Source organism: Mirounga leonina, unplaced genomic scaffold (assembly GCF_011800145.1).
Source record: "Mirounga leonina isolate KUSES-001 unplaced genomic scaffold, KU_Mleo_1.0 Mir_199, whole genome shotgun sequence".
In the NCBI taxonomy this organism is placed as follows: domain Eukaryota; kingdom Metazoa; phylum Chordata; class Mammalia; order Carnivora; family Phocidae; genus Mirounga; species Mirounga leonina.
This window is the reverse complement of record NW_023270498.1, coordinates 525,290-551,071: the sequence shown is the minus strand read 5'-3', so window position 1 is coordinate 551,071 and position 25,782 is coordinate 525,290. Positions and strand designations below refer to the sequence as shown.

Sequence of the window (25,782 nt, the reverse complement as noted above, 5' to 3'; positions counted from 1 at the left end):
TCCGCCTGGCCCGGCCCGGCCCCTCGCCGCCGCGGTCACCGGCCCGCGCCGCTCCATGCGCTCAGCCCGCCCTCCGCGTCGCCCGCCGCCCCGGGGCCGCCGCCGCCGCCGCCCGCGCCATCGCGCCGCCGCCCGCTCGGAGGGCACAATGGAGCCGCCGCGCCGCTCATGCATATGCATGACGCCGCGCGCCGGCCCCGCCCCCAGGCCAGAGCAGTGGAGCCCCGAGCCAGAGCCGTGCTCGCGCGGGGCGGCCGCGGGCCTGCGCGGGCCGGGGCGGCAGGTCGCGCCGGGGGCGCGCGGGCGGGCAGCACGGCCGGCGAGAGACCACCACCGGCGCCCTCTGCCCCCTCCACACCTTTCCGAACGCCGCGTCGGCAGAGCCCCCTGCGCTTCCTGCTCGCTTGCCGCCGGGGCGGGGTCTGATGGGAGGGCGGGGCCTAATGGAGCGGCGGGGGCGGGCGGCGGCGGCGGCGGCGGGGCCTGTCAGAGGAGGGTGTCGGAGCCTGGCGGAGCGGGCCTGGTCGGGGGCGGGGCCTCGGCCGGAGGGGCGGGGCCTATCTAAGGGCGGAGCCTTCAGTAGGGGCCGGCCGGAGGGGCGGGATCTGTCAGAGGGAGGTGGCCCGGGGGGGCGGGGCCTGGCCAGGGGCGGGGCTTTCTGGAGGGTCCGGCCGGAGGGCGGGGCCTGGGCGGGGCGGTCCGAGGGGCGGGGCCTCTCGGGGGGAGGGGCCCGGAGGGAAAGCCCTGCGGACCGCCCCCGCGGCTCCAGCCTCAGGGTCGCGGCTGAGCCCCAAGGATGAAGCGCCCTCCCGCATCAGCCGGCTCCTTCCGAGTGCTAGTCTCACCGTTTAAATTCTCCGCTCTTTCCTACCCTCGGTTTAGGGAGGCCGTGTTCTCCCAGTCACCCACGATTAATTTCTTTTACTGTGGCAAAATACACGTAACAAAATGTATTTTAAGCATAGCAGGCAAGCGTATTAACCGCATTCATAGCGCCGCGCAGCCGCCAGCAGCCCTGTCATCTTGCGACCCCGCGGCTCTGCCCCCAGCAAACCCTCCCCCCAGGGCTGCGCCTCCGCTCTGTGTCTTCACGGACTTGGCTCATGTCCGTGGAGTCGCTCAGTGCTTGTCCTTTTGTGACTGGCCCGTGTCCTCAAGGTTCGTGCACCGCAGCGGGGGCCAGGACTTCCCTCCTTGTCAAGGCTGATGATATTCTGTCCTATGGATGGACCACGTCTGGCGTCTCCACTCATCCTTTGGGGGATGCGCCAGGGTTTTAATACTGTGGGCATTTCTTCCCCCGAGGCTGTCTGTACCCTGTGCTCTGTTGCAGCTGAGAACCATCAGTTCACGGAACGTGGTGGGCCTGCTGTGTGCCGGGCTCTGGTCTGGGCTCTGAGCCCTGGTCTGGGCCTCAGCCCCGGCAGAGGCACGAAGGAAGCGGGACTCACCAAGTCACAGTGTGTCCTTTGGGGACAGGGTTAGGAAGACAAAGAAAGCAAGGCCAGAGGACGGGGAGTGTGCAGCCTGGGGGAAGGTTCCATGGAGACCTGGCCCGCATGGAGTGGGGAGGCAGGCACGCAGGGACCCTGAGCCTCTTCTGCCTCCAGGAGGCTGGAATTGGCTGCAGGAGAGTCCGGGGCCTGGGACTGGCAGGCGGATCTGTCCTCTCCCCAGTGCGACCACTGCCCAGGGACCCTTCAAGATGCCATTTGGTGTCCACCCGCTTCTACCCAGTGTTTTCATCTTTGACCATATGGGTTGTTAGAAAAGTCTTCCCTATTTACTGGGAAAATATGCCTTCCCAAAACCTTTCTTCTAGGACTGCATAAAATGGGAATCCCCTCTTTGGTATCTGACAGCTCTTCAAGCATTAGAAGGAACTTCCCATCCCCTTGAATCTCCTCCTGGAGGACACACGAGCCCACTCCCTTAAGTGTTAACAGCCACATGAGTGCGGGGCCCCATTCCAACGGGCCGCTCTCCAGGTGTACGACAGCTAGACAAAATCCTTTTTAAAATGTGACACCAGGGGCGCCTGGGTGGCTCAGTCGGTTAAGCTGCTGTTTTCGGCCTGGGTCACGATCCCAGGGTCCTGGGATCAAGCCCCACATCGGGCTCCTTGCTCAGCGGGGAGCCTGCTTCTCCCTCTCCTCCCCACTCATGCTCTCTCTCCCTCTCACTATCTCTCTCTCAAATAAATAAAATCTTAAAAAAAAAAATGTGACACCAGAGAGGACACGATACTCTGAAAGTGGCCAAAACCTGCACTTGGTTGTTACCTCGGACCCTCAGTTATTATGAACGGCTACTAAGTACACATAGTTTTGTCACTTCTTGATTTGCAAGACTAGCTTTAAAAGAAAAAGCTACCACTTCTTTGCATACAAGTGTTCTTCCGCCTGTAGAAAATACAGAGGAACTTTCATAATCGATGGGAACCTTTAATCATCCAAATGTTCAGTGTTAATCCCTGTTAATTTTTTGGTCTGTTTTATCCCAGATGGTTCTCCGCATATTTTTGCAGTTTGGAGATTATAGCATATACGTGACTTTGCACCCTTATTCCTTCACTCTATCCACATAAACGTTTCCCTTCTTATAACTGATCCTCCTAAAATGTGAAGATTTACGTGCAAGGGCATTTGCTGTGGCCTTCCCTGGGATACTGAAAAACTAGATTCAAGCTGTATTTGTTCCTTCAAAACTTTTGTTGCGCTTCTATTTGCCAGGTATTGTTCTCGGTGGAAAGCATGGCAACCAGCAAAACAGAAGAAAAATCCTGCCGGCACAGAGCTTCCACCAGTAAGCTCATAGTTCGACTCTCATGGGTAACAATTAGGTCAAATACCTCTGCAGGCTGGAATTCACGCAGGACCCAAATAACGTTTTGGGAGGTATTTAATGGTATGATGAGAAGACATTCACGATTTGCTAAGTGAAAAACAGGATACAAAGTTGTATGATGCCAACATAGTTTCTTTTTTTTTTTTTTAAGATTTTATTTATTTGAGAGAGAGAGATCGTGAGAGACAGATCATGAGCAGGCGGGAGTAGGAGAGGGAGGAGCAGACTCCCCACTGAGCAGGGAGCCCGATACAGGACCCTGGGATCATGACCTGAGCCAAACGCAGACGCTTCACTGACTGAGCCCCCAAGCACCCAGCCAACGTAGTTTCTAAAAACAAAACAAAACAACAACAACAAAAACATTTATGGAGCATAAGCTCTTCCTCCAGACCACTAATTCCTCAGGAGTGGAGGAAAGTACCTTCACAGTAAAGATGTTGGTCACACACCACCTTAACCGAAGGACCAAGTCAGCTTCACGCAGCGTGGGAGCGGCTGACGTTGTGCCCTGGTGAGCTGAGAAAGGACACAGAGACCCCCACCCCACCCCCGGGTGAAGTGACAACCAGAAATGTTTCACCTGGATCTGATCATGACAAATCCACACAGGGGTCGGCCTCCAGAGCTGGCCTGGACTCGGAAACCTCCAGAAGACCGGCCTGGGGGAATGGTCAGAGGAGACCCGAGAGTAGAGCGTGCGGCGGGACCCTGGGTGGGGACGGCGACCCCGCGCCCGGGCAGGCTGGCCGCAGGCTGGAGGTGCTGTGCTAACGCAGCCTGAGGGTGGATGCCCGAGGGTGACGCCGGGGAGACTTGGGAGGGTGCCCCGGTCCCGGGAGGCCTTCCAGGAGCAGGGTGCATGGGGCAGCGCCCGGGGCGGGCAGCTAGGGCTCCTGCCGTTAAACCGAGCCTGCAAAGTGTGGGGCTGGAAATAAAGGCTCAGAGTCTTTTCAAAGGTTTGAAAAAACGACAGGAAGGAAATGCATTATCTGTAAATTCGGTAAAAAAGATTTAAAATTCTCTAAGACACTATTGATGATGACCTTCTTTACAGGGGCATTATGATTTACGCCATAGGCAATAGGGACCCCAACGATTGGGCCGGGGTGGGCCGGGCACAGGGGCTTTCGCCGGTCTGCGAGGCAGCCGGGAACCGCTGTCAGACTCGGGGTGACGGGGAGCTGCTGCGGGGTGCCGTGGCGCTCGAGGGCCGTGTCTCCCAGGGACGCCGACGCAGGGAGAGGGACCAAGCTTCTTCTCAAGGGTCTACTTGGCCCCTGGTGAGGTGGCGCTGGCCGGGCCTGGGTGGCTAGTCCCAGTGCCTCCACAGGAGGGTCATGGCAATGGTGGGGGGCAGCAGCTTAGGGATTGGCTCCCTGCGCAAGGTGCTGTCTTCTTTGCTGTAGGGATCCTGGACCCTTCAGAGTTGTTCCTGAGAAAACCTGCCCAGGCCCCATGCAGGCCTCCTGGGCCCCACCCCCTACAAATACCCCCGACCCCAGGCCTCTCCGGCCCCACCCTAGGCCTCATCCCCAGGCCCCAACCCCTGCCCCCATCCCAGGCCCTACCCCAGACCCCAATGCAGGTCCCACCCACCCTCTTCCCCTCCCCAGGCCTCCTAGCGCCCCCCCGCCCCAAGCCCCAACCCCTGCTCCCAACCCCAGGCCCTACCCCAGACCCCAACCCAGGCCCCACCCAGGCTTAGCAAATTGTATTAGTTTTTTTTATTTTTTAAAGATTTTATTTATTTATTTAAGAGACACAGAGAGAGAGAAAGCACAAGCAGAGAGGAGGAGCCCCCTGGGCGCCCCTGTGTTAATTTTTGAATAAATAGTGTAAATGATGGGTCCAACTTCATTCTTTTTCTTATTGGTATCAGTTGTCCCAGCACCATTTACTGAAAGCACTATTCTTTCCCCATTGAATGATCTTGAAGTCCATGCTGAAAATCATTTGAGCATCAAGTGAAGGTTTATTTCTGGACTATCGGTCCTATTCCATTGGTCTCTAGGTCTGTCCTCATGCCGGCACTCACTGACTTCACTGTTGCCTCACTGTAGAAGGTTTTGAAATGGGGAACTGTGAGTCCTCCAACTTTGCTTTCCTTCTTCAGGGTTGGTTTGGATATGCTGGGTCTCTTGAAGTTCTATATGAATTTTAGAATCAACTTGCCAGTTTTTACAGAAAAATGTGGGATTTTGATAGGGATTATGTTGAATCTGCAGATCAATTTTTGAGAGTGATGCCATCTTCACGATATTAAGCCTTTTGATCCATGAACGTGAGATGTCTTTCATGTGATTAGGTGTTCTTTGTGCTCAACAATAGTTAGTAGTTTTCAGAGTATACATTTCACACTTTGTTGGTAATTATTCTGAAGCACTTTATCTCTCTGATGCTGTTGTACACGGAATCCTCATTTCATTTTCATTCTGTCCGTTGCCACGTTCTAGAAACACACAGATTCTTACGTAATGATCTTGTATCCTGCAATGCAGCTTGCTTCATTTTGTAATTCTACTAGTTTTGAAAATGGATTCTGTAGGATTTTCCTTATATGAGATCATATCATCTGCAAATGGAGATAGTTTTACTTCTCCTCTTGCCATCTGTCTTTTATTTCATTTTCTTGCCCAAGCGCCCTGGCTAGGACTTCCACACGGTGTTGACCAGAAGTGGTGACAAGTGCCTCACCTGGAGCAGGTGCAAGCCTGGCGATGGTGGCCCGTCTCTGTCCCTCCCTCCCTCAGCCAGCAGAGTGAGCCCTTTGAAGCGTAGCTCAGCATGTGACGCACCTCTTCTCAGAGCCCGTGGCTGCATGCTCTGCCCAGTGACCCCCTACCTTCACCTTGGGGACTCTCTATGCTCGCTGTGCTCGGGCCATGCTGGGCCACCCACTGACCCCAAACCTCTCCAACTCCTTGTCTTTTCACTCCTTTGCTTCTTTCCCAGATTCCTACATGTCTTATTCCCTTATTTCCTTTGGGTCAGTGGCTCCCATATTTTTTGGTCTCGGGACAAGTTTGTACTCTTACCACTTATTGATGGAGACCCTACTTCTGGAAAGATGGAGTAGATATACTTTCCCTATTCTTCCTAAGTACAACAAAAACCTTAGACGCTATATATAAATACAACATAAGAAGTCTCTGAAGAAGACAGACAGACTAGGGACCTCGGAACCCAAGGAATGGCCAAGCAGTAAATCCGCTGAGTTTTCTTCTCCTTCCCGTATCCCAGACTGGATGCTAGAGAAGCTGGCAAACCAGAAACACCAACCTGTGTGGACCAAGAGAGCGCCAAGAAAAGCCAGCTGTCTCTGGCCATGGGACCAAGAAAGGGGCAGCCAAGGAGGACCGAAAACTTTGAGACAATAACAACCCTGCCCAGCCAACACCACTGTCCAAGCAAAGGGTGAGTGGGGAGCTGAGACCTCCATCCTCAGCTGGCCTTAGTGTGCGAGCCCTTTTTAAAAAAGTAATTTATTTAAAGTAGGCTCCATGCCCAATGTGGGGCTTGAGCTCATGACCCTGAGATCAAGAGTTGCATGCTCCAGTGACTGAGCCAGCCAGGTGCATGCAGTCAGAGGTGCACTTACCACTCTCGGTGGTAGTACAAACCCCAGTGGAGACCACCCACGTGGATACAGTCGCAAGATGCTCATGCCCCTCCCCGCCCCAGCCACGGAGGTGAGAGTGGAGGCCCAGTGGGGAGCACCAGCCGGGCAGCAGTGAGGAGGTACTCTCCCATCTCCCACTGACGTGATGTACGAAGATGCCATTTAAAATAAAAGATTTAAATAAGATCCAGAGTCTTATAATAATCAAAACGTCCAGTTTTTAAGAAAAAGCACTTGTCGTACCAAAACTCAGGAAGATATCAAACCAAATTTAAGAAGACAATCAATAGATGCTAACACCAAAGTGAAAGAAATGTTAGAATTATCTGACGAAGATTTTAAGCAGCCATGTGAACATGCTTCAACAAGCACTTCTGAACACTTTCAAAACAAATATAAAAAACAGAATGCCTCAATAAGTGGAAGATATAAAGAAGAACCAAATGGGAAATTTAGAAGTAAAAAATACAGTAACTGAAATTTAAAAACTCACTGGATAGGCTTACTGGCAATGGAGAGGACAGAGGATCAAGCAGCTGGAAGGAAGAACAATAGAAATTACCCAATCTGAACAACGGAAAGAAAATTGACTGGAAAAACAAAATAAAACAGAGCTCAGGGACTTGTGGGGTTATAACAAAAGGTCTAACATTTGTGTTAATCAGAGTCCTGGAAGGAGAGGAGAAGGAAGGCAGCTGGAAAAGCACCCATGGAAAGAGTGGCTGAAAGCATCCCGAATACGATGGAAGGCAGATACATACAGATTCAGGAAGGTGAGCAAATCCCAGAGTGAATAAACCCAAAGAAACCAAGGCCAAGACACATCATAAGCAAACTTCTAAAAACTGAAGTTGAATACAAATTGTTCCATGCAGGGCAGTTAATACAAGAGAGGATTTCTCATCAGAAACCAGGGAGGCCAGAAGGAAGTGACACATTTTCCAAATACTAAAAGAACTGTCAACCCAGAATCCTCTATCCAGCAAAAATGTCCTTCAGGAATTAAGAGGCAGCCAATACATTCTCAGATGTGGGAGAAATAAGAGAATTTGTCACCAGTAGACCCACCCTAAAAGAATAGCTAAAACGCATTCTCTAAACAGAAAGGAAATGATAAGAGAAAGCATCTTTGAATACCAGAGAGGAAAAAATAACACAGACAGCAAAACATGTTGTTAAATAAAATAGAACTGGGCCTTCTAAATTATGTTTGGTGGTTGAAGCAGAACTTAACACTGTCTGATGTGGTTCTAAATGTACACGGAGGAAATGTTTAGGGCAATTATATTTTAAGTGGGAAGGGTAATGGGATGCACTTTACTTGAACTGTTAAAATGACACCAAAAGACTGTTATAAGTTATGTATATGTAATGTCATACCTAGAGCAACCACTAAAAAGCTATACCATAGACAAATACCAATGGTCAAAAACAGCATAGATAAATAAAAATGGAATTATAAAAAATGTGGTAACTCACAGAAAGGCAGGAAAAAAAAAGGAGAGAAATTAAAATTAGAAAGAACAAACAGAAAACAAAAATAATATGGCATACTTAAGCTCTGACATAGTAAAAATTACGCTAAGTGTAAATGGTCTAAGTATACCAATTAAAAGACAAAGATTGGAAGAGTGGATAAAAAATACATGCTGTCTACAAGACTATCACTTAAAAAATCACTTATAGGCAGGTTGAGAGTCAAGGGATGGAAAGAGATAAACAAAGCTGTACATATACATGCAAATATTAACCATAGAAAAGCAGAGGCAGCTCTGTTATTTTCAGATAAAGTAGACTTCAGAGCAAAGAAAATTATCAGAGAGGAACATTACATAATGAAAAAAAGGGTCAACCTACCAAGACGACACAGCAATCCTAAATATGCGTACACCAAACAACAAAGCTACAAAATACGTGAACCTAAAACGGGACCAAAAGGAGAAAGAGAGAAACCCAGAGCTCTAGGTGGAGACTTCACCACCTCTCTGTCAACAACTGATGGGAAACTAGATAGAAAATCAGCAAGGACAGAGAAGGACTCAACAGCCTGAACCCACAGGATCTACTGGACATTGACAGAGCACTTCACCCAATGCACGTTCTTTCTGAGCGCCCACGGAACACACGCCAAGATGGACCGTATCTTGGGCCATAAAGCAAATGTCAGTGAGTGCAACAGAACTGAAAGGCACTAGAGTGCCTTTCTCTAGTGACAGTGAAATCACACTAATCAGTAACAGAAAGAGAACAGGAAACAACACGTATTTTAGAGAGGGAGTCTCAAGGGAAGATTTTTAAATGAACCAAACCCGATGAAAATGAAAAAATACAACATACCTAAATTTGTGAGCCGTAACTAAAGCAGTGCTGAGAGGGTAGTTTATGGAAGTAAATGCACCGGGCGCCCGCGTGCTCAGTCAGTTAAGCGTCCGCCACCAGCTCAGCTCATGGTCCTGGAGGCTGGGGCGGTGGAGGGAGGGTTGTTGAGGCCCTGGGGCAGGGGGCCAAAGGTACACATTTCCAGTCCTACCGTGGGGAAAGTCCTGGGGTCTAGTGTGCAGCATGGTGATTGTAGTTAATGATACTGTGTTGCACAACCAGCAGTTTCTAAGAGCAAATTCTCATCACATGAAACAGTAGCTAAGTATGTGTCACAGATGGGGACACGGAGCCCATCCCCTTGCTGTCTGTGTGAAGGCACTGTGTCATATACCTGAAACCAACGTCCTGTCACTTACAGCTCAGCTGCACAAAGGGCCTGGTGAGGCCGTGGGTGAGGGGCTGGCGCGTGGCGGGAGGCGGGGGGAGCAGCAGGGCCTGAGCCGGGCACCGTGACACGTGAGGCTCGCTCCGACAGTTTCTACCGTCTCTGCTCAGCGCAGTCCCAGGGGAATGCTGTCCTGACGGGGAGCTCACGGCCCCGGCTAACTCCGGGCAGAACCAGGTTCGACACGGATTCCAATTCCCTCACTTTCCACTGGAGGAGGTGGAGTCAGCCCAGTGGGTGGGCACCATGTCACACAACCCCCGCCCACCCGTGCCACTCCCAGGCCTCTCCTGGGCCCAGGCGCACCCGTTGGGGGGCTGCAGCCTGCTCAGGCCTCGACCCCGCAGCAGAGCCGGCCGAGTCTCTCCCACCGCTTTCAAGCTGGTGCGGGCGTTGAAAGAGCCCATCCGTCCAGAAAACCCCGGGCCTCCCCCTCAGCAGGCCCACGCACACCCGAGCATGCACACACACACGTGTGCTCACGCTGACGTGCACTCACACACCCGTCCTCCCCAAAGCCCCGGCTGAGCACACGGGATGCTCTCTTGGATGTGAAGCTTCTTCCTTCGCACGATCAGGGGGCAGGGATGACCGCAGGCCGAGTGCACAGAGCTGACCTGGGAGGGCCCAGCGCCCCCCCTCTCCGCACAGATGCCCCCGTGGCTCTCCCTCCGTGTTCGTGCCCTAATCCAGCCAGCCGACTGCGTCAGACACAGGGGTGTGCTGGTTGGGCTGCCCAGACCCCACGCCCAGCTCCGCCTGTGCGTGGCCACTGTCCCACCAGGGCTGGAGGACCCGAGCTGCAGGGAGCACAAAGGACACAGGGAAGAGATTCCAAGCAGGCTTCAAGGACAAGGGGCCCAGGTGTGGCCTAGAGGATGGGGTGGTCATCAGCCTCTATGTCCTTACCCAGGCCTTTCCCTGAGTCTCCAGGAGGCCAAGGACGGTGTGCTGTGGGCTCAAGATGGCGGGGCTCTCGTGAAGAGGGGCCACGGAGCCCCTGGGGCCCTGCTGGCATGGCTGGAGCCCCGGCAGAGGTCAGAGGAGCTGTGTGGGCTTCCAGGGGCGCAGACCAGCTGGGGAGCAGGGGAGGCTGAGGAGCGGGGTGCACCAGGCACAACAGGGCCGAGCAGCAAGGGGCTGCCTCCCAGGCAGGGTGGGGAGGCCTGGGTCAGCCTCTTCTGGGGGCAGGGGCGGGGCGGACAGAAAGGAGGACACACAGACAGGCCCGAGGGTAACTTCGTTTATGGGTCAAGCCAAATGCAATGCAAAGTTGTTTTGTTCTTTTTTTTTAACCAAAATAAATAAATCAGATCTGTCCCTGTGATGGGTGAGGGAAGCGACCCCTCTCCTCCAGCTGCCCGTCGGCCCCAGCACTCCTCTCCCCTCCTGACCAGCTGTGGCGTGGCGGCACAGAGAAGAACCCTTCCGCCTCCACGGTGTTGGAGTGGGCCGGCCGGCCGGGCGGGCAGGCGGGCAGCAGCCTGGCCTGAGCCCTGAGCCCTGAGCCCCAGGTGGCCCGGGACCCTCTCGAGGGGTGGGAGTGGACACTGCAGAGAGCGGACCTGCCCTCTCTGTACCAGGCCGGGTGCAGGCCCCCTCCTGCCAGCCGCCCAAGCGGTGCCGCGGTTCCGCGCGCAGGGAGAGCCCCACCAGAGCCCGGCCCACCCCGCAGGTCTGGACAGTGACGGCCGCCTCCGAGGGGCCTGGGGCTCGGGCTGGGAAGAGACGGCCACCTCGTCCAGGCGCAGCAGCCCCCTTGCTGGGCGACCCAGGACGGCCGGTACCTGGGAGGCCACACGAGGCTGGTCCTGCAGGGGCAGCGGGAGGCCTGGGGCACAGGTGGCCCTCCCAGGACACCCGCAGGGGCTCCCTCTCCTCCTGCTCCCCGGGCCTCCACGAAGGATGCTCGGCTGGACGGAAGTCACAGCGCCTGGGGGCCTCTGGCCTGGGGGGGGCAGCCAAGCACACGGGGGACAGCGGCCTACTGGGTACGCGGGCGAGGGGGAGAGCGGTGCAGCGGATGGGCGGAGGTGGGCAGCGCTGAGGCACCATTCTTTAGTTGAGAAGCGAGGGGCTGCCGTGGCTGCGGAGGCAGAGGCCCAGGCAGCGTCTACGAGAAGTTCTTGAAGGCGTCCAGGTCGAAGGCCGTGTCCAGGAGGCGCTGCAGCTCCGTGAGGTGGGTCTTCTTGTTGCCGGTGGCTGGAGCGGCGGCGGGGTCCCGGCCGGCATACCTGAGGGGGTGACAGCGGGCGTGAGGGCCGAGCCACGGACGGCCCAGCCCCCGCGGCTCTCCGGGTCCCCACGCACCACACGGGCTTGGCGCGGTTGATGGTGGTCCGCAGCCTGGGCTTCACGTAGTCGTAGTAGCCCTGGTTCTTGTGCTCTTCCTGGCACCAGCCCAGCTCGGCGTTGGGGTACTTCTGCACCTCCCGCAGCAGGAGGTCGAAGGGGAATGGGGAGAGCTGCGGACGGAGCGAGGGGTGCGGTCAGGGGGGAGCAAAGAGCGACCCCGGGGGGATGCTCCAGAAGCTCGGAGGCGACTCGGGGGCCCTGGCCGCGCACCGCCCACCCTCACCTGTTCGATCCTCGTGATGGCCACCTGCTCCGCCATGCCCCGTGCCTTCCGCTCCCGGGTGAGGTCATAGTACACCTTGCCCGTGCAGAACAGAAGTCTCTTGACGTTCTCTGGGTTCTGGGCCGCAAGGCCATCTTCTGGGATGACCCGCTGGAAGTGGGTTCCTACGAGAGAATCCCCGCGGCCGGGGTTGTCTCAGGACTTGGCGGAGGACACCCGGAGTCCTCCCACTGCTGCTGTGCACGAGCGGGGCCCCCAAGGCAGGGCCATGACACGGGCAAACGCCACAACACGCAGCTGCCAATGTGCACCAGCCCCGGATGCCGCCGAATCCATCCAGGCCAAGAGAGCCTTGAGAAGCACAGGGTGCGCAGCGCACAGTAGGCCAAGGCCAGCTGCGGACCGCAAGCGACGCCAGTTCCTTCTTCCGAACAGCCCATCCCGGAAGTCCAGGGCAACGGAGTCTGATCCCTCTGCTCAGGCTCCCCCCGAGGTTACAAACACTGAAGCCTTCCGCACAGATCCCCACTGTCGGCGCCGGGCCCCACAAGGGGAACGAGCTGCCTTCCGGAAGCGACGCCCAGCAAAGGGTCTCCCCTGGTGATGTGCACTCCCCCCCACGCACGTTCGTGCCACGGAGGGACACTGCCCCCACGGGATAAAGGCCAGATGTGAAAGGCCCACAGCAAACGTCATACTCAGTGGTGCGAGACTGAGCTTCTCCTCTAAGATCAGGAACAAGACTGGGAGGCTCACGTCACTGCTCGCATCCAGCCTCGCACTGGAAGTCCCAGCCAGAGCAGCTGGGGGAGAAGATAAAAGGCCTCTAAATTGGAAAGGAAGAGATAAAATTATCTGTGTGTGGATGACATGATCTCATATGTAGAAAACCCCAAAATTAGAATGAACGAACTCAGCAAAGTTGCGGGATAAAAAAATCAACACTCAGAGCACAGATGCATTTCTGCACGCTAAGGACGGCCGATCCAAACACAAATAAGAAACTCCATTTGCCACAGCATCAAAAGGAATAAAATACTGAAAAATAAACGAAGACAGGGAAGACCTGCACACCGAAAACTGCAAGGCGTTCTGGAAGAAATGAAAGACACGAGCCAACCGAACAGCTGTGTGTTCACCCGCGGGCAGGCCCGCTGCTGCTATGACATCCACGGGCCCCAAAGTGGTCTATGGATTCAGTCCGACCAAAAGCCCAGTGACGTATTCTGCAGACATTGAGAAATCCATCCTAAATTTCATGGAAGTGCAAAGGCCCCCGAATAGGCGGAGCGATCCTAGAACAGAAGAGCGAGGCTGCGGGAGGCCCAGTTCCCGACTTCAGAACCCGGCACGGAGATGCACAGACCGTTCAGTGGGGAAAGAGAGGGAGTCTTCCCGGCGAACGCTGGGAAAACTGGACGTCCACGTGTAGGGGAAGGACCCTCACGCCACACACGAAAATTAACCCAAAATGTGCTAAAGACTTCAACATACGAGCCACCACGATAAAACTCTTAGAAGAAAACAGGGCAAACGCTTCACGACAGCGGATGTGGTAGTGACTTCCTGGAAGTGACGTCAACGGCGCCAGCAACAAAAGAAAAAAATAGACTTCATGGAATTTTAAACATTTTGTGCATCAGGAGACAACATATGGGGGGGTGGCACCTGGTGGCTCAGTCGTTAAGCGTCTGTCTTCGGCTCATGTCATGATTCCAGGGTCCTGGGACAGAGTCCCCCGTCAGGCTCCCTGCTCGGCGGGAAGCCTGCTTCTCCCTCTCCCTCTGCCCCTCCCCCTCACTCACTTGCTCGCTCTCTCCCTCCCTCTCTCACAAATCAATAAAATCTTTAAAAAAAAAAAAAAAAAGGAGAGCACACAGAATGGGAGAAAAGAGCTGCAAATCATCTACCTGATGCTGGATTAGTATCCAACATATAGAAAGAACTTCTAAAATTTAACAACGCAAACAACCCGACAAAATCAGGCAAAGGACCCAAAAGACACTTCTCCAAAGCAGATGCATGAGAAGAGGCTCACCATCACTCATCAGCAGGTAAATGCAGGCCAAAACCCCAACAAGGGGTCCTACTTCATGGGTGGTAGGATGGCCGTTATAAACAAAAACCAAGGGCTGACACGGATGTGGAAAAGCTGGAACCCTCGCCAGTGTTAGGTGGGGAAATAAAAAGGCACAGCTGTTGGGGAAAACAGTACAGAGGTTCCTCAAAAACCTAAAAACAGAATCACTGTGCGACCCCGCAGTTCCACCTCCGGGGATATGCCCAAACGAAGAGATATCCGCACACCCACGCTCACAGCAGCATCATTCACAGCCACTCCAAAGTGGAGGCAACCAATCTCCACCGATGGACAGAGGCCAAGTGGTTCATCGACACGCTGGAATCTTAATCAGCCTTAAAGCGGGAAGGGGTTCTGACACCTGCTGCGACGTGGGGCAAGGAGCAGACACAGGGGGACACCTGCCGCACACCCACACATACACGCGGGGCCTCTGACAGCTGGGACCGGGGACAGAAAGTGGGAGCTCTGGAGGTGGCCGCAGAGCTGTGTGAGCACATGCACTTAGGGCTCATGAGCTGCACACGTAAAAACACCTCTGGTTTAACTTTTATGTGTATTTCACCGTAGTAACGATAAATGGGAAAACGACCCAACCAAGGAGGGCTTCACCTTGACTGACGACTAAGGGGGCTCCACGGCTGGGAGGAGGGGGGCTCCCCCGGCCCAGTGAGCCCGGGGACACGCGGCCGCTCCGTGCTGTGTCCGCGGCCTGCCGTCCAGGTGGGGACCTCAACACTGTGGGCCTCACTGCACGCCCTCCGGGAGCAGCGGCCGGGCAGCGGGGCTACTGTGAGCTCAGACTTGCTTCCCCGCCTCTAAAGGAGGCCTGGGGCGCACCCAGGTGAAGGCCACAGACGTGGGTGGGGCGCAAGACACTCCCTCTAAGCACCTCACAAGCAAGCTCCGACCCGTGGGCTGCCGTGTTCACTGGTCTTCATCCAACGACCGAAACGGTGGCCACAGTGAGAGGCTCAGGAACAGGCCCCAAGCCCCACAGAGCGGCAGCCTGCCCCACACCCACCTGAGAGCATCTCGTCGAAGCTGGTTCTGGCCTCGGGGTGCCGCAGCAAGGACTTGGGGGTGAAGATGATTAGCTGGAAGAGAAGCACAGGCCCGCGACAGATCAGGCCCCACGGGTTCTGGCAGGAAGCCCAGCAGCATGGCCCCTGCGTGTCTCCAGGCTGGGGACCTGGTCCCGCGCTCTCAGCTCTGCGGGCGGGAGGGGCCGGGACGCTGCTGCTTCCCGTGCAACTGCATGTGCACTCTGCCAGGACGTGTCCCAGCCTGCTGAGCCCCGGTGCCCCTGCCCTGGACCCAGGAGACAGAGCCCAGCCTCTCCGCGGGGTCCCCACCCAGGGCCGGGGCTGTCTTGACCTGTGGGCCTTTCACACACACTTCTACTCACCATTCCACGCCCTGCCTGGGAGCCTGCTGGCGGGGACCCTGCGCAGCCCTCGTCCACGCTCGGCGCCCCACCGCCCACCACCCGCTCACATGGCCATCCTCCCACTGGGCAGGGACGCCCCCAACTGACCGGCTTCCGGAAGGGCAAGAGAATCTGACGCCGCAGCACGTGGAAGAAGTTGCCGGGAGTGGAGCAGTTGACGACAACCCAGTTGCAGTCGTACAGCTGGTTTATGTCGAAGTTGGCTTCCTCCAGGTTCTGCAGCTCGAGGGAGAGGCCGGGGGCGGCCGACTGAGCCCCTGCCGCGGGGCTGCCCCAGCTGCCACGGGGACCCCGGCAGGAGCTCACGTGGCGGGGTCTCTGTCCCACTCCATCCCTCCCACTCCTCTGAGAGCACAGCCACGCCTGGACCTCGGGTCTACCTACAGCCCAGCCTGATTCGCTTTAGAGACCGACTCCTGGTCACCCTGTGCCAAGTCCTAATGCTCCACTGAACCCAGCCCAAAGATGCCCGAGTTCTTTCCTCTAAGACGTCTGCCCGAACCCGGTGCAGACAGCTGCTCCTCACGCGGCAGGAGGGGGACTCTCACTTCTGGGGGGCCAGCTGGAGCGCCCACCCATCACCCCCCGAGGCCTGGGCGCGGAGCCACGGTGGCTGTGGGGTGGCCGCTCTGCTCACCGGCAGGACGTCCGGATCATCATTGCACATCTGCAGGAACCGCTCCGGCCGGGCGGAGGAATGTTCCGGGCCCTGGAACCACACACAAATTACGGTTCGGGGGCTCTGCAGAGGTGGGCGGTGCACTCGCCACATCTCTTCCTTAACGGACCGGGGTCACTCCTGGTCTGAAAGGCGCCGAGCTGCACTGACCCCACTAGTGCTTCAACCAACCCCCTGCCCTCCCCCAGAGCGTGGAGGGGCCCACAGCCTGGCTCTGCACGGTCTCCCACGGGCCTCTGCAGCGAGGGGAGCAGGGGCGTCTGAGCCGGCACCCCTGCTCCTCCCCAGAGGTGGAGCAGGACCGCCACCCGCCCTCGCAGACGGGGGCGCACCACTGCGCCATGCCAGCTTCTGGGGCCGGGGGGGCTCACCATGCCCTCCATGCCATGGGGCAGCAGCAGCACGATGCCGTTCTGCCGGACCCACTTGGCCTGTCCCGGACAGATGAACTGGTCGATGATGCACTGGGCCGTGTTGTGGAAGTCCCCAAACTGGGCCTCCCAGAGGACCAGGGCGTTGGGGCTGGCCATGGCAAAGCCCAGCTCAAAGCCTGCAGAGCGAGGAGGCGGGACAGGAGCAGAGTGAGTCGGGGGGCTGCGGCGGGCCGGGCGTGGGGAGCAGGGCCGGGGGGCCGGGGCACTCACCCAGGACGCCGTACTCGGACAGCGAGCTGTTGCACACCGTGTAGGGGGCCTGGTTGGGCCAGAGGTGGTTCATGGGGATGCAGGTCTTCTTGTCCACGTTCTGGTCGTGGAGCACGTGGTGGCGGTGGCTGAGACACAAGAGCACAGATCAGGAGGCACGGCGCCTGCGCTCCACCCCGCCACGCGGACCCCAGAGGTGGCCACTTCTCCCGGAAGTGTCCACGTCAGAGCAGGGCAAGGCTGCTTCCGGCCGACACGGGATTCCCTTCCTGAGAAACGCCGAAGCCCTCCCTTTCCGCCCGCTGCGCTTTGCGGTGCCGCCAGAACCCCGAGAGCGTTACCTGAAGGTGCCGCGCTCCACATCCTGGCCGCTCAGCCGGATGTGGATGCCCTCCTTCAGGAGCGAGCCGAAGGCCATGTACTCCGCCAGAGCCCAGTCCACGGTCCTGTTCTTCACCAGCTCCCCGCGGGTCTTCAGGATGCGGCTCAGCCCTGCGCAGACATGGTGCTCACTGGCCGCCCACTCGCGACAGGAGCGGCGCCCCGGCAGCCCGGCCAGCAGCTGTGATGTCCCACCCTGTCCTCCACCACGGGGCCTGCCCCACGCTGGAGAGAAGTCCACGGACGTGGCCCAACACCTCCACAGGTCAGTGGCGTCCTCACCCCCATGAATGGTGAAGTTCTCCACGGGCACGGAGCTGGCCACGTTCCCGATGTGCGCCAGGATGTCCTCCGTCAGGCCCGTGGAGGGGCAGGTCATGCTCCTCGGCTGCCCGTCCAGGGTGAAGAAGCCTAGGACAGGAGGACAAGCTGCCACATGGCCGCCACTCTTTCAGGAACCAACTGGGGCCCACAGGGGGTATGGTGGGGGCGGGGGGAAGCACACAGGTGATGTCCCTGGCTCACCAGGCCAGGGGGAGTCCAGCCAGTGCTTGATGTGCAGGATCTTCTCGTCCTTGGACCTGGTGAAGGCCTCCTCACAGATCTTGTCGTACTTGGAGATCTCCTCCTGGAGGGTCGGGCACAGCGCAGCCGTCGGGGGGCGCTCCGCACAGTGCCCCCCCCCCACCCCCCAGCGTGCGCCACCACTCCAAGGCCCACGAGAAGCCCACCGTGTCCCTGTCTCTGGCCCTGCCTTCGTCGCCACATCTGCTGGCTGCAGGCCTGCTCGGAGTCGGAGCCCCGGCCCGCCTGGCCTCTCTCTACCCCTCCCGGCCAGAGCCAGGGACACACCTCGTACTCGGGCTGGTTGACCACGCCCTGGGACACCAGCAGCTCGGCGTACTTCTGCAACACGGGCTTCTGCTTGCGGATCTGCTTGTACATGAGCGGCTGCGTGAACATGGGCTCGTCCATCTCATTGTGGCCGTTGCGCCGGTAACACACCTGGACACAGCAGGGATACGCCGGCGTCAGGACCCAGCAGCACCTGCCGCTCTCCTACACAGCGCCCCAGTGTACCTCCTCTACCATCTAGACCTCCTTCGCAGCAGTCGCTGTTACAGGAGATGAAATGAGGGACTTGGGGACACCCTGGCACAAGACCCCAGGCTAGGGCCTCAGGAGCCCTGGGGAGGGGCAGCCAGGTGACCCCGGAAAGGCCCATGCATGCTGGCAGGTCCACTGTGTGTGGGAGCCCATGTGGGGAGCCATGGTGGTGAGCCTGCCCCCCCAGGGAGCCCGCCCCAGCTCCACGGCCACAGATGGAAGCCACTCACCAGGTCCACCACCACGTCCTTGTGAAAGGTGCTCCGCCACTCGGCTGCCACCTTGCACACGTACATGACGGCCTCTGGGTCGTCCGAGTTCACGTGGAAAATGGGGGCGTTCACAACGCGGGCCACGTCAGTGGGGTAGGGCGAGGAGCGGGCCATGCGCGGGTCTGTGGTGAAGCCGATCTGCAAGGGACATGCTGCTGGGCGGGGCTGGGTGCTGGCGGTGGGGGGTAGGGTGGGGTGGAGCGCCACTAGCTGGTGGCCACCCGGCCAAGCCTGCCCTCCTGAGTCCCCAAGTGGCTATTCAGGTTTTTGTGGGTTTTTTTTTTTTTTTTAATTTTAAGATTATTTATTCATTTGACAGGGAGAGAGTGCTCAAGCAGGGGCAGAGGGAAAGACAGAAGCAGGCTCCCTGAGCAGGGAGCCTGACTCAGGATTCGATCCCAGGACCCTGAGATCACAATCTGAGCCAAAGGCAGATGTTTAACCGACTGAGCCACCCAGGTGCCCCTGGGTTTTTGTTTTTTTATTGTTTTGTTGTTTCCTATTCTGCAAATAAATTTCATACATGTTCAACACATACAGTTTAGAAGACAGTATAAAAATATAAAGTTAATTTAAACAAAGTTACGTGTCTTTCCACTAGCTACAGTGTAAATATTTTGATGTTTTTCTTTGCCCATGTACATATAATACATATGTAAAACTTTGGACGCTGTTCTATAACTCAGCAGTTTGTTCACTTAACATGATGAGCTAACATTATGAGCACTGTTTCTTGGAAAGGCAAATTTAAGGCCTTCATGATACTCCTTACTCTGTCGAGGTACTAAAAAGTCTATATTCATAATTTTGTAACCTGCACTTCCTGTTGATGTCTACGAAACACGTCACACCACACACACTTGATAATACCACAGTGGTCACGCCTGAGCTCCCGGAACATGACCCACTTCTGCTGCAGCGGGGCCTTCGCGGCCCAAACAACACACACGATCTTCTTAGGCTTGTCGCTACTTCACAGTTTTTATACAATTTCAGATTTGAGAAAGTTGAAAGAATAACACAAAGAATTCCCAGAGTCTACTCAGATTTGCCACCTGTCACTTGTTTCCTTTTGCGGTCCACGCTCTTCCTCCCCGGCCATGCAGGGCTAAGTTGAAGGGAGTCCGCATTTGCTAAAACAGGGACGTTCCCTGACCAGCCTGACCAATTCCACGTCCCAGAGTGGGTCACCTGACCCACTGTCTCCACACACACACTGTCTGCCTCGTGACGCCCGCCCGACCTTTCTGCCCCGGCCCAGTGTCCAATCCAGCACCCTGTGCCCTCTCTCGTCTCCCTTAATCTGGAAGACTGCCCGCCTTCCTTGGTTTTCACGGCACTGGCATCCGTCCGCTCCCCGTTGGTGGACACATTCCCACACAGGTTTGCTCCAGCGAACACTGAGCGCACCCGGGAAGGGAGCACTGAGCCGCAGGCCGCCGACGCCAGCGGACTGCTCTCGGCCGTGGGGGGCCCCTCGCGCTCCGGCCAGCAGCAAGTGCGTGCCCCGTACCGCCTTGCCCCCGACTCTGACCATTTCTCCGGGGTATTAAATGTTTTCAGATTATACAGCACTGCTTCCTAGGACTTTGCCAAAATGTAGGCCAAGACTTCTGGTGTCGGACACGTGGCTTCCTTCCTACTTTTCAAAGTAGTACAATTATGGTTTTGACAAACACAGACAAATCTTGAGCATCTGACAAGCTTCCTCAGGAGAGAATTTCAGAAGGTCAAATCCTAGGCGTGGTCTCAGAGCAACGGGGGGAGCGTCAGGAAAGCAGCACCTCTTCTCCTGCTACAGATGTCACGGGCCTGACCCCCACAGCAGGTCATGATCTGTGGCGTCCAAGTCGGTGTAGAGATTAAAGATAACTCGAGCAGAACCGGAGCTCTGACGAAGTCTGGGAATTTTACATAATCTCTTGAACACACTGCCTAAAGAACAGGTCAGAAATGGTCAGGAACTGACGAGAACACTAAAGAACGATGTACCGGGGAGAATTCTGATGAACACGTCTTGAACAATCTCATCGTCCCATCCGGGTCTCCTCATTTAGGGAAACAAGTGCAGGAACTGTGAGCAGGTGGTCACGATATGCACGTTGTTTCTAGAACTTCGTGGGACGTGTGCTGCTTTGACAAGACCTCGGTCCGCTGGCCGCCCTCCAAATACCCTCTGCCGCTACCAACTTCTGTGTCTTCGAGCGCGTGTGGATGTGCGCGCACACACGTGTGGACACAGGGAGACGGGTGTATGTGCACAATGCTCTCTGCTTTCCTCCGCCTAATAGATCCGGTGGATCAGTCAACAGTCTTCTAAATAGTTTCACTGCAGTCAACTCACACGGTGCCTACTTACAGGCCAGGCGCTATTCTGAGCATTTTATGTATATTGATTTTCATGAGTTAATTCACTTAAGTCTTCTAACACACGTATGGGTACACCATTAATTACTTAACCAGCTCCCTATTGACCTAGAGATGAAAATTCTGGCTTCTGGTCTCAGTGCAGCAGCGAGGTCTTCAAAGACAGCTCTGGGTGGACATCCGGCAGGGTGTACCAGTGCGAAGACCCCACTAAGTGGAGCTGCTGGTGTGAGCGCCAGAGACCCCAAAGCCAAATGGTTTACTCTTGTCATCCCTGGCTGGGGCCCCGTCTCCTCCAACCCTGAAGCTAGTCCCCGGCTGGAGCCGATCTGACTGCTGGAAGGTCTTCCTGTCACTCAGCCGAAGTCTGCTTTCTGGTGGCTGTTACCCACTCTGCCAGCGCACTCCTGCGACACGAATCCCTGATTCTGGTAAAACAGCTCTCATGCTCCCAGGGGTCTTCCGGCTTCCTGGGTCACTGCTGGTATGGCAGCTTCCAGACCCTGTGCCATCCTGCGACACTCGTCCCTGGACACGGTCTCGCTTAAGTGCCACCAAAATGCGTCACATTCTGTCACGAGAAGCTCGACAAACCCACGGCCCACCTACACTGTATTTGTGTCATGTGGTCCTCATACTGGAATGTTATTAAATGTTACATTGCAAAGAAGGAAGGTTTCAAATCAGTGATCTAAGAAACCAGAGAGAGGAGGCTAAATTAAATCCAAAGCAAGTAGAAGGAAAGGGCTAACAAAGAGCAGAAATCAACGACTAAAAAACAGGGAAATGCAGAAAATGCAACGAAACCAGAGCTGTTCCTCTGAAAGGAATGGCAAATCTACAGCCAGACCAACTACAAAAAAAAGAGAAAAGACCTGAATTATCAGGATCAGGAACGAGAGAAGGGCCCTCAGTACAGACTCTAAGAACAGAACATTACAGACTCCTGGACCATAAATTCTACCACTTAAAGAAGTCATCAGAGCCACTCAAGAACAAACGGGTCACTTGGATAGTCTTATATTTACTAAAGAAATTGAATTTATACTTAAAACAAATGTTCTCATAGGGACTTCCACTTCTGCAAGATGAAGATGAGCTTTTCCCTATTCCTCCTGCCAAGGGCGGCTGGAAACCCAGGATGTCATATGCAGTACAAACACGACACTCTGACGGCAGACAGAAGAAGGCAGACCAGCCAGGGACCTCAGGCTCCGAGGAGCGACTCAGTGACAGGTCCCAGCACTGTCTGTCCCCTCCCGTGCCCCAGCCTGGGCGCTAGAGAGGCAGGAAGCGCAGACACACCAGCAGGAACAGACGAGGAAAAACCAGAGGACCAAGAGCAAGACCCTCAAAATACAATATTTCTTTTTTCTAAAAATTAATACTGTTCTATTTTTGAGGTTTTTGAATTTTAAATTATTTATTTATTCTAAAGTAATCTCTACCCCAACGTAGGGCTCGGACTCCTGACCCTGAGATCGAGAGTCGCATGCTCTGCCCACTGAGCCACCCAGGCGCCCCTAGGAGCCAACATTCTTAGATTAGTAACTACCCTGTCAGCTCACGGCCTTCCCCACCCCCACCAACAAAGGCTGGGGTGGGGGGCCAGGCCAGCGGCAATGAGCTGATTAGGCACCCACCCCTCCCTGGTGCCAGGGGAGGCCAGGTGCAGAGCAGCACCAGAGCCCATGTGCCGCCCTGCCTGCCCTCCCCTCCCTGGGGCATGGAAGATACGGGTGGGGAACCTGGACTCCCACCCCCAACTGAGATGCCCAGGAGGTGAGTCCCAACAGAAGATTTTTTTTTTTTTTCAAAGATTTTATTTATTTATCTGAGACAGAGAGAATGAGAGAGAGAGAGCACATGAGAGGGGGGAGGGTCAGAGGCAGAAGCAGGCTCCCCGCCGAGCAGGGAGCCCGATGCGGGACTCGATCCCGGGACCTTGGGACCATGACCTGAGCCGAAGGCAGACGCTTACCCATCTGAGCCACCCAGGCGCCCCCGTCTTCTCACTTTTTTTTTTTAAAGATTTTATTTATTTATTTGAGAGAGAATGAGAGAGAGCACATGAGAGGGAGGAGGGCCAGAAGGAGAAGCAGACTCCCCGCTGAGCAGGGAGCCCGATGCGGGACTCGATCCTGGGACTCCAGGATCATGACCTGAGCCGAAGGCAGTCGCTTAACCAACTGAGCCACCCAGGCGCCCCCAACAGAAGATTTAAGTGAGATCTGAGTCTCGACACAAAGCCCAAGATGTCCTGGTTTCATGTGAAAAACAACAACTGGAAAAACCTCAGGTTGAATGAGAAAAGCAATCATCAGAAGCCAACACCAAGATGACACGGATGTTAGAATTACCTGACAAAGATATTAAAAAAGAGATCATAAAAATGCTTCGATGAAAATTATGAACATGCCTGAAACACATGAAAAAATAAAAACTCTCAGCAAAGACATAAAAGAAAAGAAACGAGAGTGACGTGAAAAGTTTAGAACCGGAAAATAAAAAAATGCTGGGGGATCCGGGTGGCTCAGTCGGTTGAGCGTCCCATTCTTGATTTTGGGTCAGGTCACGATCTCAGCGTCAGGAGATTGAACCCTGCGTCAGGCTCTGTGCTGAGTGTAGGAGTCTGCTTGAGACTCTCTCTTCCTCCCTCTGCCCCTCCACCCTACTCGTGCTCTCTCTAAGAAACAAAAACAAACAAAAAACTGGGGGGAAAAACCTGGATGGAGCTCTCTACAGCAGAACGGGGGCAGAGAGGAAAGAACCCGTGACCTTGAGGTCACCCCGAATCTCAACAAACGGAGAGCCTGACTGGAACCGGAGGCTGTAACGACAGGTCTGGTGCTAGTGCCCCTGGAGACCCAGAAACAGGAGATGCGGGGCTGAGTAAGTACCTGAAATAAGAAATCGCGTCTGTAGGAGTGAATGCAGCGAGGGGAGAGAACTGTCCTCTGAAAACTGTACCATGTTGATGAAAGAAACTGAAGACGACACAGACAAATGGAAAGACGCACCATGCTCATGGATTGGAGGAATTAACATTAAAATGTCCACACTGCCCAAAGCAATCTACAGATTGAACACAATCCCTACCAAAATACCAGGGGCGTTTTTACACAGAAATAGAGCAACAAATCCTAAAATGTACATGGAACCTCAAGACCACGAGTAGCCACAGCTGCACCGAGGAGGAAGAACAGACCTGGAGGTGTCACGACGTTGCCTGACTCCAAACGATCCTGCAGAGTCGTAGTAACCCAACCAGCGTGGTGCTGGCACAGGAAGGCACCCACCGATGGTACAGAACCCATGCCTACGTGGCCAGTTAAGTTATGAAAAAGGGGCCAAAAATATACAAAGAGGAAAGCACAGTCTCTTCCCCAAGTGGCGCTGGGAAACCTGGACGGCCATGTGCACAAGAATGAGACTGGACCCCATTCTTACACCACACACAAAAATAAACTCAAAATGGATTAAAGACTTGAATGTAAGACCTCTTACTCCCAGAAGAAAACACAGGCATAATAAGCTCCTGGACATCAGTCTTCGTGATTTTGGGGATCTGACACCAAAAGCAAAGATAAACCAGTGGGATTATGTCAAACTAAAAAGCTTCTGCACAGCAAAGGAAACGATTAACGACGAAAAAGCAGCCTATGGGATGGGAGAAAATATCTGCAAATTGTATGTCTGATTAGGGATTCATATCCAAAATATATGAAGAACTGATACAACTCAGCAAAAACCAAACAATCCAATTAAAAAATAGGCAGAGGGCCCAAATAGACACTTTTCCAAAGAAGACATCCAGATGTCCAAAAGACACCTGAAAAGATGCTCCACATCACTCATCATCAGGGAAATGCAAATCAAAAGCACAATGAGATACCACCTCACACCTGCCAAAATGGCTAAGTCAACAACACCAGAAACAACAGATGTTGGCGAGGATGCAGAGAAAGGGGACCCCTCGTGCACTGTTGGTGGGAATGCCACCTCTGGACAACAGTATGGAGGTTCCTCAAAAAGTTAAAAATGGAAATCCCGTGTGATCCAGTAATTCCACTTCTGGGTATTTATCCTAAGAAAACAAAATCGCTAACTCAAAAAGATACATGCACCCCTATGTTTACTGCAGCATTATCTACAATAGCCAAGTATCCATCAACGGACGAATGGATGAAGACGTGGTGTATAGATACACAATGGAGTATTATTCAGAAATCAAAGAAGGAAATCTTCCGTCTGTGACGACACGTATGGACCTGGAGGGCATTACACTAAGCGAAATAAGTCGAAGACAAATACTATATGATCTCATTTGTATGTAAAGCCTAAAACAAGACAAAACCCAAACTCACAGACACAAGAGAACATATTGGTGGTTGCCAGAGGTGAGGGGTGGAGAGCATGGGTAAAAGGGGTGAAGGCCGTGGCTTAAAGAAAAAAAGAAATAATGTTTGAAAATCCCCCAAGTGTGTCAAAAGCTGTAAATTTACAGACTGGAGACGCTGAATGATGCCAAGTCACTTGGGCGGGGGAAAGATCTTCTCCAGAGGCAGTGTCCGCGTCTAACAGAATGAAGCTCCTTCCTTGGCCCACACGTAGAAGGTAACACCAGGGGGTCACAGACATTAAGAGCTTCGAGGAAAACACAGGAGCGAGAAAACAAAACTTTGGTGCTTCAAAAGACATCCAAGAAAGTGAAAAACCCCCAGAGAGAAAGTATTTGCAAGTCATATACCTGATGAAGGGCTCGTATCCACACTATATGAAGAATTCTTACAACTCAATAATAAAAAGGCAATCTAATTTAAAAATGGGCAGAAGAGGGGCGCCTGGGGGGCTCAGTCGGTTAAGCGCCTGCCTTCGGCTCAGGTCATGGTCTCAGGGTCCTCGGACCGAGCCCCGCGTCGGGCTCCCTGCTCAGCGGGAAGCCTGCTTCTCCCTCTGCCCTTCCCCCTGCTTGTGCTCTCTCACTT

At 54.8% G+C, this 25,782-nt stretch overlaps 2 protein-coding genes across 5 annotated transcripts in view; both read right to left on the bottom strand.

The window, feature by feature from the left end:
* Window positions 1-428, bottom strand: part of ZMIZ2 (zinc finger MIZ-type containing 2) — a 15,136-nt gene extending 14,708 nt beyond the window's left edge. The window contains exon 1 of one of the 2 annotated variants that reach the window (XM_035026438.1): window positions 359-428. The gene's annotated coding sequence lies outside the window, so the exon portion shown is untranslated. The remainder of the gene's footprint in view (window positions 1-358) is intronic. The other variant, XM_035026437.1, reaches the window with a different exon arrangement.
* Window positions 429-10,464: 10,036 nt separating this feature from the next.
* The window catches only part of OGDH (oxoglutarate dehydrogenase), a 70,399-nt gene continuing 55,081 nt past the window's right edge, over window positions 10,465-25,782 (bottom strand). For all 3 annotated transcript variants that reach the window (XM_035026435.1, XM_035026433.1, XM_035026434.1), the window contains 13 exons: window positions 18,386-18,565; window positions 17,901-18,053; window positions 17,574-17,676; window positions 17,331-17,459; window positions 17,009-17,159; window positions 16,668-16,795; window positions 16,395-16,573; window positions 15,982-16,053; window positions 15,432-15,560; window positions 14,919-14,991; window positions 11,815-11,978; window positions 11,547-11,701; window positions 10,465-11,470 (listed from right to left, as the gene is read on the bottom strand). In XM_035026435.1, the coding sequence (XP_034882326.1) occupies window positions 11,350-11,470; window positions 11,547-11,701; window positions 11,815-11,978; window positions 14,919-14,991; window positions 15,432-15,560; window positions 15,982-16,053; window positions 16,395-16,573; window positions 16,668-16,795; window positions 17,009-17,159; window positions 17,331-17,459; window positions 17,574-17,676; window positions 17,901-18,053; window positions 18,386-18,565 (1,737 nt within the window). In that variant the 3' untranslated portion in view covers window positions 10,465-11,349. The remainder of the gene's footprint in view (window positions 11,471-11,546; window positions 11,702-11,814; window positions 11,979-14,918; window positions 14,992-15,431; window positions 15,561-15,981; window positions 16,054-16,394; window positions 16,574-16,667; window positions 16,796-17,008; window positions 17,160-17,330; window positions 17,460-17,573; window positions 17,677-17,900; window positions 18,054-18,385; window positions 18,566-25,782) is intronic.